Below are 23,188 nucleotides of genomic sequence, written 5' to 3'. Positions count from 1 at the left end.
GGTACATCGTAGGGGAGAATTTGTGCCGGAGCGAGAGGCTAGGAAACGTGTTAGTTTGTAGCTGGCGCCATGCAGCGGCTTCCTCACGGGTGAGTTGCGCGTGTGGCGGAGGAAGTGTCCTACGGGAGATTCTGTAGTGTTGTAGTATATGTGTGTATGGGAGTGGGATACTTTCTGTCTTGTCTGGTTTGGGTTGGTCTTCCGCTGGCGCCCGGAGAGTGAGGCCTCGGGCTACCGCATGAACGCGTTCATTGCCAGGGAAACACGCATGCCCAGGTGTCCAGATTAGACGGACTGGTGGAATCTGTCGGTTTCGCTGCAGGATGTGATAGGCGGTCAGGGTGATACGTCCTTGCGCATAATTTCGGCATGCTTCTTGTGAGTCGGATATAATATTTATTGGGTTCCCTGAAGGGCGAGTGCAGATAGCGAGTGCTATTGCACACTCTTCCGCTTCCGTGCTGTTCCCGGAGCGTATGGTGGCTGACGCTACCGTCTCACCCCTCCAGTCGGCTACCGCTGCCACCTTGTCATTTATGGCTGGATAGTCTGCTGCATCCGTATAGAGGGTGTCGGGGTTACTGCCGTATATGCGATACAAGGCCTTAGCCCGCGCGGCACGCCTGCCGGCATGATGTTCTGGATGCATATTTCTGGGTATGGGTGATACTGTTATTCTCACTCTAACTTCCGGGGGTATTGGTTTGAGTTCGCGAGGGGCAAGTTGAGACGTCGAGTACCCTAGTTGTCGCAGGACGTGTCTCCCTGTTGGGGTGCGTTTCAATCTTTCTAATTGACTGATTTTTTGTGCTTCGATTAATTCCATCGTGGTATTATGTAGGCCCAATCGTAATAACAGGTTCGTTGAGGCGTAGACAGGGATGCCTGTCGCCGCCTTTACGGCGGTGCGGATTAGAGTGTCCAGCTGCTTAGTCTCTGCCTGGGTAAGTCGGTGGTAAGGTACATGATAGGTTATGCGGCTTATGATCAGAGCCTGCACGATGCGTAGTACGTCCGCTTCTTTAAGACCATGGCGGCGGTTGGTTATCCTTCGGATCATGTGGATTATTTGATTAATTTGTTTTTTCAGTAGTCCCAAGGTGTACGTGGCCTTCGCGTTCGTTTGCACATGCAGCCTAGCAACCGTAGCCTGCCTACTCTGTTAACTGGCTCGCCTTCGACAGTGACCGTAATGTCGGGTGGTGGGTCGGTTTTTCGGCGCCCTTTTCTGACTATGAGCAGTTCTGATTTTTGTGGGCTGCAGGTTAGTCCCCCTGCCCTTGCATACTGTTGGGTGGCATTTGCTGCTTCCTGTAACTCGTCTTGTATTTCTCCATCAGAGCCGAACAGCGGGATAATAATAAACACTGAGGAACGGTGAAAAAACGGTATAGAACACGCTAAAGAGTTCTAGCAAACGGGGAATAGTCAAAGTCCGGGAATGAAGGGCGAGGGCTAAGTACGGTACTGAAATGTCCGAAATATGTGTTCGCTGTCGGAACGGAGTTGCCCTACCTCACGTCCCAGAGGCGCAGTCGTGGTGTTGCGGTGTTGCAAGGTCAAGCTGATGTCGTGGCCGTGGTGGTAGAGCGTGCTCCCAGCACCCGTTGCAGAGACGCCAACGCAGCTGTCTTGGGCCGTCGCTGTCCTTTACCGATGCATGGTGAGACGACTTCCTTGCGGAGGAGAAGTTCTGGAGGTTGCGCCTGTGGAGGACTGCCTGGGGCACGGCACGGGTCTGGTCACCGGACCGCCGCGCACCCCGGTCTCTCGCGTCCCTTCGGAGTTCTTCTTTGGCTCCCATCTGCCGCCAGCCGCTGTCGCTGGCCGCTTCCGATTGGCCCGCGTCCGGCGTGAGCTCGTGCTCTAATCTCGAGCGCTCATCGCCGTAGCCCGGGAAATGACCTTGGCGCCGCGTGCCTTGCGTCGTCTTCTTTGTCATCTTCTTGCTGAGTTTCAAGTGTTTTCTTCTTGGAGTAATGTTTCCTGTGGTCATGTGATTTCTTCGCATGACATCCTACAAGTGACGTCAAAACGATCGCAGCGCCGGCCTTTCCAGTGGTGGGCCTCGTGGCCAATACTGTTCGGGTTGTTTTATTGCTTTTGCTTTCATAAGCAACATTGAAAAATATTTATCATTGCTCCACAGGTACAGGTTGTTGCCACGAAAGCCTGTTGCATTGCTTGCTAAATAAATTATTTATCCGTAGTCAACATAATTGGGCCGTCACTTTCCTCTTCCATCCATTCACCACGAAAAATAAAAATACAGCAAAATCTAAGTCGCGTATATATGTCCCTTGCTTCTTCTAACCAATATTTATTTACTTTTATTTAATACTTACTGCAGTCCTGTAAAGACCAAGCAGGGTGGCAGAAGGGAAAGGTACATTGCACACGTGGTAGCGATGAATATATATCAATTACCATGCTTTGGTAACACAAAAAGTATAAATGACGTAAGGAAGTAAAGTAAGTAACGTAATAGAAGTAAAGTAACGACATATCCGTTACGAAAGTAAGTAGTAAGTAACAAGTATTTTCCGACCGCCTGAATATATGAGGCTATCGCATTCGTTCCTTTTCCCAGTTGCACAATGTCTTCACTTCGAAATGCTTGACAAGGCCAACGCCTCTTCCCGTATATCCTTAAACAGCTCCATGAACGTGGCCTTGTCCCCTTCATCTGAGATCTTCTTCTCGAGACGTGCCAGATGATCCGGCGTGAAGTACTCCTTCCAGCCTCCCACTTTGGCTTTCCGCACCAATGCATACTTCGCTTTGTCTCCCTCGTGCCCTTCCTTGCATGATAGGCTGTGTGCGCTAAACAGCTCCTTCCAGGTCTCATCTTCCTTCTTATCAAAGTCGATTACTACGACGCTGCGCATGAAATCAGGTGTGGACCATTTCAGTATGTTTTGGAGTAACTCCTCGTTTTCATCCAGGGCGCGGAAGTAGTTTTTACCAAGGAATCCTGCCAGCCTCAGCACAGTACCCCTGGTGTCCTTCTTAAGGTTTTCGTAAGTCAGGAAGAAAACGTTCGGCTCGTGTCTCAGGGCGTACCCCGCGGCCACGTGGTCGAAGTAGCTTCCTTGACCGAAATCACCTTCTATGAAGGCATCGACGAACTCGTCGAAGGTGCCGTCCTGAAAGCGCCAGATATTCACGTTGTTCACCATGTGGTAGTAAGATACGCAAACGTCCCACGGGTTCCGTGCTACGTAGATGTACTTCGCCTCTTTGTTCACCGTCTCCCGGCAAAGAGGTAGGTGCGTGATATAGGTTCTCATGGACAGATTCGGTTGCCAGTCGTCCTGTTTCCAGTAATCGACTGAACGGGTGTTCGCGGTGAATTCCGCATAGTCCTTAACCGGTTCCTTTCCTTCCTTCAGGATAAGTTGCGTGATGAACTGAATCCAGTGAGTACCACACTTGGGGTAATTGCACTGCAGGATGTCGCCTGCACCTGGGCGAAATTTGAGGCTCTCGCGAAAAATTTCCGGGACGATCCAAGGGCATCGTTTTACACCATCGATTACTTGGTAGTAGGGCAGCCGACGTCCACTAGCGGTGACTTCCTCCTGAACAAAGCGGTTATGAAGATTAGTCAACACTAAACACCAATTTTTTGTGCATCTTAATTGACATTTTAGAACACTTCCACATACACCGCAATCCGATGTCCTTTTTCCCTGTATGCATTATATGTAAGCCACGTCTACCAAATGTTTTCGTATATAAAAATGTTGCGAAAATGCCTTCGCGCCTGTATATCAAATTTTACGCCACAAGCCCTCAAAACTTGAAAATGAACCCTCTGAATGGCTCTAAATTACTTTTTACGTTTTATACCACAGCCGTTCACTTAGTGTAATTAGTGGAGTTGGATTAGGACCCCTACTGCAATTCAGAATGCGGTGGGGTCACATCCCAACGGGCGCAAACAGTTGTTTACGTGCCACGCTCTCGCCCAGCCCTTGTAATGACACCGGTTCATGCGATTATCAGCCGTCCGCCAAAGCCGCCCGTAAGACGCAGATCTGTGCGATTTCGTCTAGCATCCAATGCGGTTAGCCTTTACCACTTGAATGCTAACATGAAATTAATTAGCCAGGTTTATAGGAAATCCCGGAGGAGTAACTTTCTGCGAATGCAAATTTGACATCCGCCTCAATGCAGCCGTACGACTACAAAGGAAAGTTTTACAGCTTTTTCCGGAACTTAGTTAAAAGAAAATTCATTCTGGTCCGGGATGGAGTTAATGGAGTGAACACTCTGTTCTCTTATATTACGTCCTCTCTGACGTTGGTTAGCATGAAATGTCTTTAAACATTTGTTGTTGTTTTTTTGGCGAAAGCAACGCCTTTAGCCGAGTTACCAGTTAAACGAGTTACCAAAGCATTTTCCTTTTTTTCAAAGGACTCAAGGTGTATTCGTTAATTATGGCGCATCTGAAGTCCCAAATAGGCCGTCTAAGAAAGCAGCGCCCGGGAATAGTGCCGGCCATTACGTTCGGCGACTTAGGTATCAAGTTACCTTTCACACCCACTAAAAATACTCCAGGTGCATGTCTATGGCTCTAATAATCTACAAAAATAAGGCAGAAATTCTGAGAATTGCCTACTAGCCTGTAAGCATTTCTTGCCGCCTCTTTCATATATACCGAGCCAGTGTAGAGTAAGCTTCACCCAGTACAGAAGTTTATTGCCTGTAAGACATTTTATCAGGGGTCATCTAAGCAGTCTTATATCAAATCATGAATGACAGGCCCCTTTTATGAAAGACAACTGGTAGGTACACTTATAACGAATGGGTCACTTATGGGATGTCTATCTTCCGGCCTTCTCCTCTTGCTGACGGTTTTTGTTAGACGTGCTCATACAAAAGATTTATACCTTTTTTACCACGCTAAACGATTTAACAAACACGAATAAATCCAAAACTACTGATATTGAAGCGATGTAAAAGTAAACTTCCACTGAAAATAATTATAAAATGTGCTCTGATTTCGTAATCGTAACAGTTATTTTTTGTTGATGAAAAATGCCTAAATAGTCGTAGCGCGACGCACGCAAGAAGTGCTACGTCGACCTTTTCTATAGCCGGCGTGTTTGCGAGAGTGTGATATTTCCTTTGGGCACCATTATCCTATGCGCATGACCAGAAGAAACGTAGAATTTAAATATTGGTGCGCAAAACTTTCGTCATGCTGTGACCTCAAAAAGGCCGTTGATAGTGTTAATGTTCATATCAGGAATAAAAGTTCATGCGTAATTACAAGGTTCACGGTGCGTAAAAAGAAAGCGCCCAAATAAAAGTCACCGTAGGTCACCGACAACATATGCCGGAACTGTTTCTTCGTTGACCGGTAAATAACGGTTCTGGTTCGGGTTCGATGCCGGTGCGACACCCTGATATGGATATATAATATCTAGCACATATTCCTAATTGCCTTATTCACAACTGCACTCGAACAAGCAAAGTAATTTTCTTGAGTTCAACGAACTTCAATCCGAACTTGCCAAAGATTTATTCCGTAGACTGGAAATGTACGAAGACCAGATGAACCTCACAACCGGGCTATGATATATTAAATCATCAGTTTTGGCTCTTATTATCGCGGTGATTAGCAGCCAGGATTACTAGTCACCGCACTTATTCTTGAGAAATTAGGAATTTCTGCTCTTTACAGTTTAATTTTGTATTTTTGGTGATTGTCATAATTCCGTGAGCACAGAGCGAAGGTTACGTGTACAGGGCAGGTGGGCACAGAGCGCCCGTACATGCTGCGGCACTCCTCAGAATGGTTTTTGACAGGTTTGGCGCTCCGTATGACAAACATAAACGGCCATAGCTGCTTTTATGAATGAAAAGCAATATTATAGCACCTGGTGCTGCACTTATGTCAGCTACGGTGGCAACTAGACGGGTCTATTTCACATGCGCTGTCCCGCCATACGCTCTCCAGAGAACCGACTACGTCCTTCGTTGAGAATACCGCCGTTGAGAAATTTCCGGTGTTTAAATGATGTTCAACTCGTAAATAGGTATTGTTATTTTTATGCATAGGGTGTTATGCATGCAGTTACGTAAAGCTATGGCTATTAAGCTGACACTGGGATATATGTTGGCAGCCTCGTCCCAATAAAGGGCGGTCGGTCTCTTATCTGGCGTTTGAGTCAGTGTTTGTTGGAGGTGACAGCTGTTCCATCGTTAAAAGGCTGAAAACGCCGGAATCGGATTATGTTGAATGATTTCTGAACGACATTGTAACCACTGTGGCACATGTGCATTACGCTATTACGTTTTCCATTTCAGCGGCAACAAAGAAAAAATAACATAGCTGTACTCCGTTTTTATTTCGTTCCTAAAGGTATTTCGCTGGCCACTGAAAAGCGCAATAATCGCTGTAATTGTTGTGGATGCCTAAAATACAAGAACTTTTCCCTAATGATTTCAGGGCACACATTAGAAGCAACCGTTAACTTGAAAGCTAGTTCGCTTTCATGTTTCGTTTGAATGTTAGCTATTTCTGTTCACGCTAAAAGGTTACCTACCACATGTGCACGGGAGAGTCCCAGAGCTGGACGTCTCATCTACATAATCCCTTCAGAAGCATTCAATACCCCATTAGTTAAAAATGCGGTGTCGGGGGTCAGCGCGAGCGAGATATCATTAAAAAAAATGGCAGACAGCGCAAACAAATTAAAATTGAAGAAAGCGCGGTGAATTTGGATCTGGAAATGGAATTCGGGGCCTACGGATAGCTAGTCAAACGCGCTTCCCCTGCACATGGGCACTGTGTGCCTTGTGACCTTACAGACTGATACACGGGCCCGCTGTGAAACGCGGGCGGCCACGGGAGGGGGGCGTCGCAGAAAAATTCAAGGGAACAAAATAGGTGACGCAAGGTGTACAAACATGCAAGTTCTCGCTGCAAATCACTCGTAATCGACACCTCCTCAACCGTTACGACACGTAGATTGTATGCCAGACATGTCTCTCTAATGACTAAGACATTGTCGAAATAGAAGGTGTCACAACCACGACGGATATACCAGGAGACATTGAGGATCACATAGCTTAAATGAAATGCATTCATATTCCTGCAATTAAGCAAAGTGTCGCCGTGAACGTTTTTAGAGGTGAAATGTTACAGGCTAGGTTCCGGCCACAAACTGCGTGCGTCGGCCGGGTGTGTAAAAAAAAGTCGCGTTGACCGCATTTATCTCGCATCAGAGCCAACTACTGGAGCTTGCTTTGTGTATGTCCATCAAATCTTGGTATCCCAAATAATCATAAAGAAATTGGTCGATTCGCCGATTTCATCATTACACGTGTAATGATGGAATCGTCCAATTATGACAAATAAATGAAGCCCAGTACTGGGCTTCATTTATTTGTCATAATTATTTAACCCTGACATTCTGAACGTTACAGAATTCTCGTCTGCTCAACATGGCCGTACGCGGGGAATGTATGGATTGAGAAAACCGCTGTAACTTTTGTTTTACCGAATCTATTTCGAAACAAATTACCTGAAAATTAGCACCAGAGATGGCTCAAACATTACGCCAAGTATAATCTCCTTTTTGCAATTACATAGTTCACAATGAGGTTGGAATTCCCGTCTGCTGTCAATACATCTGCGAGAGGGAAGCGGGCAGCTCCGTGTTTGTCCGCAAGAATAAACTCTAATACCTCCAAGTTTCATAAAGTTAATTAACTAGGAAGTATACCTGCCGTTTGTCCGCTAGAATAAGTTCTGGTTCCTATAAGTTTTATTAGCCAGTTAACTGGAAAGTGTACGTTCAACCGAAAATTACAAACAATGCGTTTGTTTCATGCACTTCTTGGATTGCGCCCTGCTGCTCCTCTGGTCATCCTTCACAGAGTGGAACTGCAGTGGGATTTTTTTTTTGTCTTCAATATACCCAGCACTTTAACTCACAAATGTAGGTTCGCAAAGCGTTTGCATGTCGTCACAAGCAGAAAACCTTCAGTGCAGTAGAGCACTTCACGTATATGCAGTTAAAGTTTCACTTTGCCAAATAAATAATTGCGCTAAAAAGGGGGACACTGACAAAATTAGCAATGGAGTACCAACGTGCCCAGGACGCTACCCTTATTAATTTCACTTTGCGTTGCCGTGGCCGGGATCTTAGTTTCTTGGGCCATGGGGCCTGGTCAGTGACCGTTACAACAACATGGCATGGAAACCGCGAACTTGTTCATCACGACAAATAACTATCTATAATAACACTACAAATGACCTCTGAGAACGTACTGCGTACCACTCCGTATGCTCGCACACGCTCGAATCATTGGTCAACCTTTCATTGATCGCTGCTACACCTTTGCTTCACTTCAGTTTCTCTAAGCTGCTGAGGCAGGCCGACTTCATAACATCATTGTCAAGCCTCTTACTTTATCAAAATTAACGCCCGTAGGAGAGTTAATACGAATTACGACAGCGAAGACACCCAGCCGTTCAATGTCCGCAAACCATTCGGGGGAGTCGGTGCGAGTAACCGAGCCATTATAGTTCCTGTATATCGCGTAACGCAAGAGTTGCGCGTCTGATTGCCACGTGCCGCGGGTTCCAGTTCGACAGAAAGCCCGCTTTCAGTGCTGCGCACAAGACCCCGTATTCAGTCAGTTCTGTTCAACTGTGCATGGGCGGTTGTGGAAGCGGCGGCAGCGTCGGCCGCTCATCTGATAAGCGACCGAATATGGTGCGCCAGCTTTTGACCGGCCGCTCCTCGCAACTCCTCCTCGCCGCTGCCGCTAGAGCGGCGCCTCGGCGGCAGCTCCTATGTGCGGGACGGGTGGCTTTCCCGCACTACCTGGAACTCAAGATGGCGTATGGACGCGCAAATCTGCTCCCCAGGAGAAGCTATATACAGGAACTCTACGAGCCATCGACTAACACCGCCACCTCGCGGCACGCCGCCGGCAGCCGATCGCGGAGGCCTTGGCCAGCCGTCACTGGTTACGTCGGGCTCCGCGAGATGGCAGTACTTGTCCGGGCTAAGGAGAAGACGTGTGTTTGGTCTGCCAATCTGTACCACACCGAGCGCAAATAATGCCTCTACTCCAATGTGAGTGCGATTTATAACATATCTGTTGACACCACTGTTGAGAACCGGGTTGAAACGGGGCAGACGACCCACGCCGGTATTTTTTTTTTGTCATGCGCGGGCGTAGTGGCACAAGACGCGCCACGTCTTTGCCGAAGCCGCACAGACATGGCTGTTTCCTGTGTTGCCAAGAAACTGACAGCTGAACTTTTAAGTGAACACACCCTTTACAAAATGGCCTGTGCGGCGAGCGCAGGCGAAGGAGCAGTAAGCCACTCCGGCAACACTGTGCACCGCCATCATGAAGGAAGCGAGAGGGCAGCAAACGAGAAGGCAGCCAACCATCCGCCGTAGCGGAACGTTATTGTTGCCACAACTGGGTGGGTAAAAACATTGCTGCTCTTCCTTTGAAGAGCAGCATTTTCTGGACTTTTATTCGACAAGGTCGTCGACGGACAGGCCCTGCGAGATCCTGCAATTTTAGCGTGGGATACTGTCGTCTGTGATGACGAACAGCAACAAACGAATGCAGATTTGTTAGCAACAATGTTACCAACCAGCCGTACCGCTGCCTACTTGTTAGGTCGTCAAGATGTAATTGTGTTTTTTTTTTCGAGCGCCCTTGCACTGTAACAGTGGCGGCTGGCCACTATAAACGGAATGTGCGGAGCCTGTTTATTGCTGAGCGCTGACTTTGCGACTGTTCAAATTTTCTAAACAATTGCACGAATTCAAGCGCGAAAATTCAGACACGGAACGAACAGGACAGAGACAAGCGCTTCGTCCCCTGTCTTAATTCTTGCGCTTGAAATTCGTACAATGGATTACCTACTATAGTAGGCATTCGTGTGGGTTCACAACATCTGCGTTCGTGTAGGTTAACAACGTGTGGGTTCGAGCTATAGCTCGAACCCACACGTTTTGAAATTATATTTCTAAACCATTCGCGCAAAAGGATGCAAGCAGACACAAACTGACTGCTCTTGTCTCCACGAAATGTTCCGAACAAACTTCCTTTCCCTTGCAGGCACTAAAACATTGTCCCTCATCTCACTTGATTGCTGCGATCCATTTTTTTCGCCTGTGACGTATGTCAGTTGGAAACTCATGACACGACATAAGTTAATAAGTCATAAAGATTTTCTGTATTCACTTTTATCAGCTAAACAAACTGCATACAAGTTCCTAGCTGTCGTATCTAATATCTCTCTTATATCACATGAGCACCATAATTCCCGCATTGTGCAACAAGCGCAACGCCAGGACTTCGTGCATAAATAGATTTATAGTAAAGTAGGATTCTCACTAAGTTGTAGTACGGCTTCATAGCTGTTAGGTATGAGCGTTAACACCGCGAAATAACAAAATATAAAGTACTTGTTCGCGTTCCCCATCTACTGCCGTCGAAATGTCAAAACAAGCAAAGCGAAACACGCCTGCAAGCTGATGTTTGGCTGCAGCGACGCAACTGTTTTGCCTGAATGTTCGGCGTTAAACGTGCGGCACTCGTGACCCACGCGTGACTCTGCACCACGAAACAGCTCTTCGCAAAATAAAAAGGACGAGCGCCTTTGCGGTTCACAGATGTCGAAACATCCCTCAGGACGGGCAGACTGAAAAACGCATGCCAGCTCGAATTCACCTTCACCGAAACAACTTTGCTGCCAACGTGATCGGCGCTAATAATGGCGTCAATCGTGACCGGCACGCGAAATGCAGCTAAGATAACGTATAAAAAATGACGCATTGCTCTGAACATTAACACCGGCGACGCTAAAGACGCGCATCGTATACGAACCTTTTGCCTGGCGTCATTCACGTATCCGTACCGCTTGCAAAGAGGTACGCAGCAGAGCGTGGGCACCGTACCTCATAATGCTACATGAGCACTACTAGCGTATACAAAATAAGAAAAAAAAATGGTTGCGCAACTAACCTTATATATGCAAAGCAAAAGCTTGGCTTAGTCTGCTTGAGTCTTGGTTTCGCTTAGTAACCTTGGATGCAGCTGTATTGCCGACCACGGCTCAGAGCCGTTCGGTCCCGTGCAACGCTCACAGGAGGAAGCCCGGCCTCGCTTTCATTCTCGGCGAACGCGGCGTTCCTCTTTCACGGTGAACGCGGCGCAAGATGAGTCACAAGATGAGCCCGAGACGACTCAGCGGCGCATGCGCTGGAGGCTGCTCACGTAGCGGCAACCGCCGCTACGTGCGCAGAACGAGTTGAACGGGGCCTTGTGCGCAGCGCCGTGAGCGGGCCCGGCGAATCCGGCCCGGGGAAGGGGTGCGTCGCCGGGGGTGTGTCGCCGGACAAAAGGTTAAGTTGCGCATCATCCGCGAAGCCGCTGGACGAAAGTATAACAGTTTCGCTTTAAACTTTTCATTATGACGCTACAGAACAGCGAAGCGATGGGCCAAAACGTACAGTCGCAACGGCGTTCCTACGCGACGCTTCCTTTATTATGGCGTCGTCGCGTTAACCGCCAGTGTAGCCACCGCTGAGTGTTCAGTCTTGCCCGCCTTTTTTCAAAGTGCCTATACCATCAATACGAAAGCCGCCTTCTTATACTGCTGGGGATACTGTATGCGCTTTACCGTGATGACGTTGCACAAACCTACTCCACAAGAATTACGCAGAGACAACACGTGTTTCGGGCATGTAACCACCCTGCGTGCAGTCGTAATAAAATTTAAAGACGTGGATTCCACGAAGGAGGAAGCAAACCTTAATGAAAACCTTCTATAAGCCTCCCACACATTCGTAAAGATATAAGTGGGACTTCGCAACCGATATAAGAAAATGAAAGGCTTTCAGAACATAAATAACATAAATCTGACACACATCAAGAACAACGCAAAAAGCGCAGGTTTTGTTTCCTCGTGAGCAGGGCGGTTGGTGGCACTAACTGCTTCGTGCTGAGCCTGTTGGACCAACTTGGTAACTGCGCATGAAAAAGTAAACCCAGCGCAGCGCGCAGTTTCATGGCGAAAGCATTAAATGTGTCTTTAGTATGTGATCCTGAATAACCCTGGCGTCGACTCGAATGGTACAAAAACTCAGGGGAGGCCACAAGCGAACTAGACCACGCCAGCCGTGTATAGGAGATGAATAATGATTACGAAAGTAAATATTGATTCATTAGTGATTGATAGTGAGGACTAGTAACATGATAATAAGGTGAATTGGGATGCATTAGGGTGATTTAAGCCGTACTAAGCTGAATTGGGATGTACAAAATGTTGACTCTGATTGATGGTCGAATTTATTAAGGTCGGTCTAAGGTTGGTTAATATGTATCGAGAAGGTTTCAGATGAATTCAGCTAGAATCATTCGGAAGGGCATGGAATGAATTCGACAAAGGGGGCATTAAGGTAAACCATGGCGCGATTAAAGCGGATTAACGTAAGTTAGGGAGATTAGGATGGATTAAAGACACTGAAATAGCGTTGCTGGTGTGTACAAGAGGACGTCGTCATAATCCTAATCATCATCAGCCTACTCAAGTCCACTGCAGGACGAAGGCCTCTCCCATTGACCTCCAAGCGCGGCCCGAGTCCACAGTTTTCCCCCGAATTTTTTTTTCATTTCTTACCTACATCGTATTAAGCACCTTCCCTTCTTCAAGACCCATCTCTTAGTATCCCCTCTGTTACCCTAATTGACCACCGGTTGTCGGTTCGTCTCTTTACATGGCCAGCACAAGTGCATTTCTTTTTCTTTATTTGAACTATGATATCTCCTACTATAGTTTGTTCTCTGATCCAGGTAGCTCGTTTTCTGTCCCTGAGTATTACTCGTAACATTGTTCGTTCCATGGCCGGTTGAGCCTACCTAACCTTGCTTTCTAGTTGTTTAGTAAGGTGCCAAGTTTCAGCTCCGTATGTCATAACCAGCAGTATGCTTTGGTTGTCGATCTTTCTTTTGAGTGACGGAGGTAGCTCACTTTTCATATTTAGGGAGGTCTTGCCGAGTGCTCCCCAACCCGTACCTATTTTGCGCCGTATTTCTCCCTGGTGGTCGGCGTCAGCACTAACCATCTGTCCCAGGTAGTTATGTTCTTTCACTTCTAGAGTTTCGTTTTTTAAGCTGAAGAGGACGTTTTAGGGGCGAAGTCCTTTAGGGGCTGGGGCTGTTGGCGTCTCCTGTCGTCGTCGTTGTCGTGATCGTTGTCGTAATCGTCGTCACATGTAGTCACGGTACTAAAACACCGGAAAACTCGTTTACGACTCGCGCCAGAACGTAACACCTACTAAAAAACACCGGTACACTCGTTTACGCCTCGTGCTAGCGCTTCCTGCTTCAAAAACAAGACTTTTTTGGCAAAGCTGTATACCTCTACCCCAAACGGTTTCATCTCAGCAATCAAAAACGCCAAGGCGCCAAGAATACACTTATACACTGCATGCGTCGCCCCTCCCCAGGTTTGACGTTAGTGGAGATAGCCCGGGGTTTTTTTTTTTTGAATAACACCTAGTACCATGACATAGTATTGGCAGTGCGGCGTAAATACTGAATTCCCTGTCTGTGTTTTAATTCTTCGGGACACCTGGCTGAAAACATTATCTTCTTAGCAAACAATTTCTGGACAAAAGCGCTTCGAGCTTTATCCTTTTTTATAATTTTCTCTTGCTAACAAAATTTACAGTATTTGCTGGGTTTCTGGTGTAAATATGGTACCTATCACTATCTCATCTTGCAACCCTTTGCTGCTTTCGTAAGTTATTTGAACCGCAACAATTCAGATTTTTTGCATGCGTATTCCTCATTACTTTACATTTCTTGATATTTATTTTTATCGCCACGACCGTGCTTTTTTTATTGTATTTCATTAGGCATTGTTTCCAGGTGTTCTGCAGTATCACTCAGCAAGACTATGTCATCCGCAAACCTCAAATACTGGTGTACGTGTATATCAAAATACCCGCACCAATGGAAAGAGAGGTCTTCATCATCAAATCACTTAAGTTACAGACTTGCTTGTTCTGAGAATTTTTTTTTGCACTGCTGACATTATACTTCGCAGATGAGCTAGGAAAAACAAGTTGCTTTTACGTTGGACACAACTGGAAGGGGGCTTAGCTGCTTCAGGAGCTCATAACACATCGATCTCGGAGATATCAAACCCGCATAAATTGAATTACCGCATGTACCGAACAGACCAGACATCCCCTTGGAAATACTTTGCAAAAGTATAGCCCTTTTGTACGCGCGTATCGAAGCCTCGTTCCCCGTCACTTTCAATAAACCGAATGCCGCACCGCAAGTGCCCCTGCAAGTGCGCTTCTCCTGACAGATTGTAAGTGATGATAACGATGACTTCCGGCAAATCGCGTCGCTTGGGTGGCCTTTAACACCTTCTCGTTTTGCTCGGTGCGCTATCATGGGGATAGCCTCATGGCAACCAGCACACATAGTGTGATTGGATGCGAAAGGGGAAGAGGAGGGAAACCGACGGGAAGGAATAGGAATACGTTTTTTTTTCGTCCATCGGGATCAGGTATTGGGGGTGAAGGAGGCCCACAGGGCCGCCGCGACAGCCAGGGTCCGGGAGGTGGTCAGGACTTGGCCTGACTCCCCCGGGTCACGCAACATCTGCTCCCAGTGGTGAGGGGAGGGAACGGGGGGCACGGGTCTGCGGGGCATTCGCAGAGGGAATGGTAATAGAAAACATAATACAATGGAACTGCAGAGGCCTTCTGAATAATCTTGACGATGTATACTAAATACTGCATGCTTATCAGCCAAGTGTAATGTGTGTTCAGGAAACACATTTGAATTCTAAACACACAAATTTGTTGAACAGTTACCTGGTATACAGAAAGGACAGGGAAGGCTGCACGCACTCTTCTGGGGGTGTGGACATAACAGCCCGGAAATCCATAGCATGCCACCCTGTCACTCTGAACACTGTCCTTGAGGCTGTGGCAATTCGAGCAATATTTAATAGGTTGATAACGCTATGCTCTATATACATTCCTCCTGATGGTGCACTTTCAAGCTCTGACTTCGAGGCGCTGGTTGACCAGCTGCCCGAACCATACATCCTAACAGGCGACCTTAATGCTCACAACTCTCTTTGGGGCTCTTCTCGCACGGATGCCCGAGGTCGCCTGATAGAGAAATTCCTTACATCTTCAGGAGCATGCCTTTTCAACAATAAACAGCCTACATACCATAACATAGGACACAACACATACTCATATCTTGACTTGGCGATTGGCTCCGCAGTTCTCTTTCCTCTTCTCGAGTGGGGTGTGGGCACTGACCCATACGGTAGTGACCACTTCCCCACCTCACTAACATATATAGGTAAAGGCCCATGCAGTCCGTGTTCCCAAAACAGGTTCAATGAAGCAAGAGCTAACTGGAATACATTTACAGAGACATCCAAACTACACCACTCATCCATTGGACACCTACACGTTAAAGAAGCTACCCAACTGCTCACGGCGCACGTCCTCGACGCCGCCGAAAAGTCCATTCCCACCGCCTCTGGTGCCCCGCGCAACCCGAGGAGGCCGTGGTGGAACGAGGCCTGTAGAGGAGCGCGAGAGGCCCAGAACAAGGCGTGGGGTGTCCTACGTCGGTACCCCACGTCGGGTAACCTCATTTTGTTCAAACGGGCCAAGGCGTTCATAAAACGTGTGCGCCATGAGGCAAAACGAGAGAGTTGGCGTACATTCGTAACAGAATTAACTCCTACACAGACACACGAAAAGTATGGACACGTATACGCAAACTCAAAGGGCAACAGACACACAGCCTGCCCCTGGTCAGCACAACCGGGGACACACTCGAAGACCAGGCGGACACACTCGCACAGCACTTCCAACACGTGTCCAGTTCAGCACACTACACAAACACTTTCATGAAACACAAACAAACGGCCGAAAAGAAGCCTATACTAGATAACAATAAGTCATCTTCTTATAACTCAGTTTTCACTGCATGAGCTGAGGGCTGCTTTGATCACGTGTAAACCCTCAGCTCCAGGCTCAGACAACATCACATATACAATGATACAACACCTACACGCAGACACACTTGAAGCACGTCTAAATCTATATAATAAAATATGGCTTTCGGGGCACATCCCACACTCTTGGAGGGAGGCCATAGTAGTGGCTTTCTTGAAGCAGGGAAACGACCCGTCGTCCCCCTCAAGTTGCCGTCCTATAGCCTTGACGAGCTGCCCGTGCAAGCTTATCGAGAAGATGATAAATCGCAGGCTCGTGTACTTCCTTGAGCACAACGGTCTTCTCGAGAGCTGCCAGGCAGGCTTCAGGGTGGGCCGATCCACTAATGATCAACTCGTAGCTCTTGAATCGTATATTAAGGATGCCTTCGTGCATAAACAGTATTGCGTAACTGTGTTTTTCGACTTCGAGAAGGCCTACGACACCGCTTGGCGCTACGGGATCCTTAGTGACCTCAAGTCATTCGGTGCCTCGGGTTACATGTTAAACACCCTTGTTAGTTACCTGTCGGAAAGAACATTTCGAGTAAGAGTTGGTTGTGCACTCTCAAAGGTTTACGTGCAAGAAAATGGCGTACCGCAAGGTGGCGTGTTGAGCTGTACCCTCTTCATAGTTAAGATGAACTCCCTTGGAAAGGCACTGCCACCTACAATCTCTTATTCTATGTATGTAGATGACGTGCAGATATGTTTAAATCATGTAATATGTCAATATGCGAACGTCAAGTCCAGCTCGGCGTCAAGAAACTTGCCGGCTGGGCAGACAGGAATGGTTTTAAATTGAATCCTGTAAAAAGCTCTTGCGTTGTGTTCTCCAGGTAGCGCGGGGTCTATATGAACCCAGACATTACTCTTAATGGCGTGTCGCTTCCTGTGAACAAGGAGCCCAAGTTTTTAGGTGTGGTGTTTGACCACAAACTCACATTCATCCCACATATCAAAAAACTTAAGCATAAATGTATGAAAACAATGAATATCCTTAAGGTACTCTCCAACCAATCCTACGGGGCTCACAAAGAACTCCTACTACGGCTCTATACTGCTTTGGTTGGTTCTCGTTTAGACTATGGCAGTGTGGTATATGGGTCCGCGACTAAAACAGCGTTGCGAATGCTTGACCCAGTGCTGCACTTGGGGCTACGGCTTGTGTCGGGTGCTTTTCGCACTCTGTCGAGAGTCTGTATGTCGAGTGAATAAGTGGAGCCTTGAGAACCAACGGACGTACATAGACTTAGTTTATCCTTTTAAGCTTTCATCGCTGAATCAACATCATTTTTATCCTGTCTTTAACAACACATCCACATCTGTGCTGTTTGTAAATCGCCCATCCGTTCCTCTGCCCTTTTCACTTCGAGTGAGAGAGCGAGCCCCGGATCTTAGCGCTTCGTTTTTAGATGTTAAAGGTCACCCTTTTTAAACATTTTACCGCCTTGGTAAGTTCGCCCTGTGTCCTGTGACCTTTCTTTTATAAAACTTTACAAAAATCTGGTACCGCGAGCTGCAATACTGCAGCACTTTCTGTCTCTGCAGTTTAAATATCCATTTGCAGAATTCTACAGTGACGCATCTAAAACATCCACTATGGTCTCCTGTGCTGCTCATGGTCCGAATTTCAATGCAGCCAGAACCATGAGCGTGCACACAACAATTTTTCAGCAGAAGCGTATGAAATTTTACTGATTGTACGACACATACTTGAAAATCAAATTCCGACGTCCATCATCTACGCATACTCCTTGAGTTTTCTTCGCGCACTGTCATCACATAAGCCCCCAAAAAACCAGATAGTTAATCTTGTATTCAACACCATCATGTCTGCGTATGCGCAAAATCATCAGTTGCTCCTCTGCTGGGTCCCAGGACACGCTGGGATTGCTGGGAACGAGTTGGCAGACGAGAGGGCCGCTGCTGCTGCACTCAGGAACACTGTAGAAATTACAACGATACACTATGCAGACGTCAAGCCACACATAAGACAACACTTGCGCAGAACATGGCAAACACACTGGAAGGAACAGACAGACAACAAACTACATGTAATAAAGCCACACTTGGGACGGTACACATCTGACTCACACAACAGACACATGGAAGTCGCCTTGGGTAGGCTGCGGATAGGGCACACCCATGCAACGCACTCGTATCTGCTGACGGGATCTTCTAGACCCCAGTGCAGCAGGTGCGGAGAGGCCCTATCCGTAGTGCACATACTAATCACATGCAAGGCACTTCACACAACACGACACAAACACTTCGGAGAACTCTACAGACAACATATTCCCCTACATCCATCGTTGTTTCTAGGTGACGATGCCATGGTTTCCGTGAAACGTTTGTTTGAGTATTTGTCAGACGTCAAGTTTTTAAACCTCATTTCCTATCACGCATAATCAAATCTGGCCCTAACACCAGCCATCACCATTATCTTTAATTTATTTTACTATGTTCGGTTTAAACTTTTTTATACCTACCCTTGTGTGGTAATCACTTCTGTTCGTTAAATAACCTCTTCTCTGGCGCTCTTTCCCTCGTTGGCCTTGCGCCATTAAACACTAACCATCATCATCATCGATATATCCCGGATCGACTGTATAGTGTAGCCAAAGCATAATTGCTTTTAGTGCCGTCAAGCATCAAAGGCAGTGAGCTGTAGCGCACAAACTGTCGCCAGGCTCCTTCGCAGTGTAGCAGGCGACCCTGGAGCCCACTCAAATATCTCGGACACCACTCAAATATCTCACCACCAGTACAGTGGCACCTATATCTTAACATATTATTAACAATTCAAATCGCATGCTGGGTTACCTGAGGCGTAATTTTGCAAAGGCACCATCTTCCCTTAAACTACTGTTGTACAAAATACTTATTCGGTCTGAATTAGAATACGCCCTGTGTATTTGGGATCCTTCTTTTAACAATCTCATAAACTCACTTGAAATGGTACAAAACAATTGTGCCCGTTTCATCCTGTCTAACTATAACCGAACCGCCAGCGTAACAACAATGAAATCTACCCTTAACCTTCAATCCCTGGCAGTTCGACGTAAAATTTCCCGACTTTCGTTGTTCCACAAAATATTTCATCACCAACATCTGCATGAAGAACTCATTTTGCCTCTATTGTACGTTTCTTCTCGCCTTGATCATGCTCACAAAGTCGGTATTGCATCTACCCGAACGACCGCTTTTTCTCAGTCGTTTATTCCTCGTACGTCATTAGAATGGAATCGCCTTCCCTCTCCTACAGCAACCATTGTAAATCACACTCTTTTCAAAAATGCCATAGTCAACATTGTGTAATTCTTCCTTGTTGTGTACAGTTATGCTTGCTTGCTGCGTTTCTTTTTGTTTTGCCTAATTTTGTATAAGATGTTTGTTTGATATGTATTTCTCTCGCTGCTTTTTTTTTTGTTATTCTTATGAATGTACCCACTCCCCTCTATAATGTCATTGACCTTGAGGGTATTACAGATAAATAAATAAATAAATATTTAACGCCCCTCTGGCGGCAAAATTGCAATAACCTAATTGTAACCAACACAGCCATTCCATTTGCGTCGACGACGGACAAATCGCAGCTGTTTTCAGCAGCATACAACCCCTCGTATATATAAACAGTGCGCAAAAAATTCAGCGCTTCAAATAGATCAAGAGGACAAAATCGTGCAACATGCGCTCATCTATGGGAATATAGGAAAATGCTACTTTTGATACCTCTTCATCTGTGTTGTGCACTTTATTGTTGATGATTGCAGAGATGAGTGACTCAAAGTTGCAACACGAGAGAACATTCTAGTCCAGTTTTATCTGCTCCTTCGGTAAGTGAAAATAATAAAATCTAGGGAAGCCATTTCTAAACGAATCTAGATGTGCGCACTAACTAACCTACTTACAATGCAGATCCCTGTATAAAAAATTTGGCTTCAGGATGAATAGGCAGTTGCTTCAGACCGTACGTTTATTTAGCTACTTCTACTCCGTCCTTTTTGCCGTTACGACTATGGTTACAAGACAGTTTACTATAATGCCCAAATCTATATAAAAAAACTTTTCCTTGGCATTGTAAAAGTTTGAAGCGCAACGCCAATAAATCTATTCGAATTCTTCTTACCCACGTTGCAGCCATCGAGAACTGACGTTCCACTTTGCAAATGACGGGCCGCGATGCTCGACAGCAGCGATGTTTGTAGTAAACAGAGCACTTCAGGGCTTCTTATCAAGCGCAATCAATGTGGACGTTTGCTGTTACACGTTATCTTCTCACGTTGACCCCGCTATCGTCAGTACGCGCAGTAAAAAAGGCTGTGCAGCAATTGGTGAAGAGTGCCAACCGACGCAATAATTCCCTTTTTGCCTTCATGGCAGTTACCTTTGATGTATTGCTCCAACATTTATGTGGAGGACGATCGTTTAGTGATAACGTAGCCTGTTTTGGTGGAGGCCACAACGAGGTAGCATTTGCACCTGTTCGTCGCACAGCAAATTGGTGGTCAACCTCTTGCCAATTTCATCCTTACTATTCGTCGCATAAATAAGGTACCTCAACAAAAGCCATGTTTTACACGCGCTGAGAAGCCATGTTTTACACAGCCATGTTTAAAAGCCATGTTTTACACAGCTATAGACATTTGTGCTTACAGAGCTTAGCCGCATACGTTATGGCCTTCGCTGTCAAACCGTGATTCGAAGGTTGAGCTTCTGATTAAGTTCTTGTCGTTTCAACCCCTTGGCCAGGCTTCGCCGCGCCTCCCGGAGGCGCAGTAACTTCGTGTCTACGTTCGGAGATTGCGTTGTAACCTGGATATATGCTTGTTGAGCTTTAGTCAGTGTGTAACGTCATCTATTTTCTATAAAACGGTGGTGGTAAGTAAATAGTGGTCACTTCCTAAGTTCTTCATGTTCGTCCACATCGTCTGTTAGGCAAAAGTTCTAGCGCGTGTACTCTATAATGCTGTTTCTTACCCTCGTGTACGAGGTGCAATCTGTAAGAAACGTGAGATCCTCTTCACCGATAACAGCCGCAAGTTTACTGCCCAGTTTGCAAAAGTAGAGGTATCGCGGTTTTTGATACGCCGGATTAAATTCTTCGACTATGATGAGAGGGCATAAAACCACCGTTGAACATCTTACTTAAATCTGCTCCGCATTTCCAACCTCTTCTTTTGGGGCCTACAACAGACGTTCAGAATACACCGGCTGTTCCCTATTCCTACTTTTAGGGGATGAATTCTAGGAGTATGCCCGTCGGCTGCAATTTCGGTGGTTTGCTGTGTATCGTGATGATTGACTGCCTGATTAGGGTTCTACAGTTGAAGCTCAGAGGACGGGATACGGCCCGTTCGTCACATGGCGTTTCGTCATAGGCCGGTTCGTAATACGCCGTTTCGTCACATAGGATCATTTTTCATAAGCGGGTTCGACAAATGGGGAGTTTCGTCATAGGTGCACAGAACGAATGTCCACGTATTTTGTTTTCCTTTCTTTTCTTTTTTTCAACGTATGATGGTCTCAGCGAGTTAGGTAGAATGGTTCGACTCAAAAGAGAGAATCGAGCCGCGTGTTTTCTTTTTTTCTCTCTTTTGGGCCGTACATCTAGGAAAGCTCAGCAAAGAATAGAAGCCAGATTGGGCAAGTAGGGTGACCTAAGTTGATCAACAATATAGATACGAGTCGAACAACCCTAGGCAGAAAAGTGAGGCAGGGACGTAGCCGAATAAAGTCCTTGGAAGACGGGCCACAAAGAAGAACCCGCGCCCCCTTTTCACTGTTGCGGTCGGATTCGGCACCCTCCATTTGAACAGGCCGACTCGTCTAGAGGAGCGGGAAAGGGGGGGGGGGCGGTGTTATTGGCTTCAACTCTGATAATTCGTACCAGGTTGACCCTTTCGCAGTTGGTTATTTGGCCTTCCCTTTTGCTTTTTTGCAGGTTGTGGTTGAAATTACTTTTTTGGTTTAACAGGCTGTCTATTTCTTATCTTCTTCCAAAAGAAATGTTGCAGGAGTAGGAAAACATGTGGTACGGACGATTCGTCGAAAGACAATTCGTAATAGGGCAATTCGTAGCAGGCAATCGGTCGCGTAGGACAATTCGTCATAGGGCTACTCGTCGCTTGGGCATCTAGTCGCTCAGAAAAAACTTTTTGTTACATTTCCAGGCTTACAGCATAAAGGAATTCGGGAAAGAGGGGCATGGTACGTGCTTGCATAAAAGATAAAGCTCAGAAGCCTTCCCAGAAAAGTCCAATTCACCCTGAAGCTTACCGTGCACCGGAGCGTTCGTCGGACCAATCTTATCATTCAAGGCCGAAAGTTGAATGGAGCTTCCAGAACGAACTATCAAGACTTACGCGATAAAGTTCACCAGCGAAATACTATAAAATAACTGGTCTAAGCGCTCGTTTTCGCAGTCGCTATGGAAGTCATCAGGACGGAAAGAGGCGTGGAAATGCTGGTTTGCAAAAGATGTTTATATACTGGTAACCGAAGGACTGAGCAAAGAATTTACTGGGTGTGTAGAAAAAGAGAGACCTCCAAAGCAAATATCGTGACTGATGTCTCGAAGCTACGAGTTGTTAGAGTCTCAAACAACCACAGCTATGCTCCAGACCCAACCGAGATTAGCTGCCTGAAAATTCGTTTAGAAATGAAGGCGAGCGCCGGTGAGAACGCATGAATATTCGTTACTGTGTCTTGTTGTGAGGGTAAAAATCCCTTGTTAGCCTGCACTGCGTCCTATGATGTGTATGCCTAGGTCTTTGTTGTTTCGCGTAGTCTTAGAAAGAATCACTACCAACTACTCAAGTGCACAGCACTCCCAAACACACAAGAAACTTCTAATAGGGTGACGAATAGTCATCTTGACGAATTGCCCTATTACGAATTGCCCTATGCGACAAATTGCCCTACTACGAGTTGACCTGCTACGAATTGCCTGTCGACGAAAAATCCTACAGCCGGAAAACATAAACTAGTACCAAAATTCTTAACTCCACATTGCTGAAAAAGGATTGCCAGAATCACTCAATTTGTGAGAACAACGCGTGGAAATGAGTTATAATTACACTTTCTTACTCAGCAACCAATATGCACCATGTACAAAGGATAATGAATCATGCCTTATTATCACCACTT

At 46.4% G+C, this 23,188-nt stretch overlaps 1 protein-coding gene across 1 annotated transcript; it reads right to left on the bottom strand.

Annotated features, from left to right (window-relative positions):
* Window positions 1-1,355: 1,355 nt before the first annotated feature.
* On the bottom strand, window positions 1,356-20,289 carry LOC144147252 (amine sulfotransferase-like). Its single transcript, XM_077679334.1, has 2 exons — window positions 20,169-20,289; window positions 1,356-3,581 (listed from the first exon to the last, which is right to left on the bottom strand). Exons 1-2 carry the CDS (start codon window positions 20,181-20,183, stop codon window positions 2,604-2,606), a joined length of 993 nt encoding a protein of 330 aa, XP_077535460.1. The 5' UTR covers window positions 20,184-20,289; the 3' UTR covers window positions 1,356-2,603.
* Window positions 20,290-23,188: the final 2,899 nt, after the last annotated feature.

The sequence above is a fragment of the Haemaphysalis longicornis genome, unplaced genomic scaffold (genome assembly GCF_048455015.1).
Source record: "Haemaphysalis longicornis isolate Haplotype H1 unplaced genomic scaffold, Haemaphysalis longicornis Haplotype H1 scaffold_7, whole genome shotgun sequence".
In the NCBI taxonomy this organism is placed as follows: domain Eukaryota; kingdom Metazoa; phylum Arthropoda; class Arachnida; order Ixodida; family Ixodidae; genus Haemaphysalis; species Haemaphysalis longicornis.
Note: the sequence above shows the minus strand (reverse complement) of the source record. Positions and strands in the feature narration are given on the sequence as shown.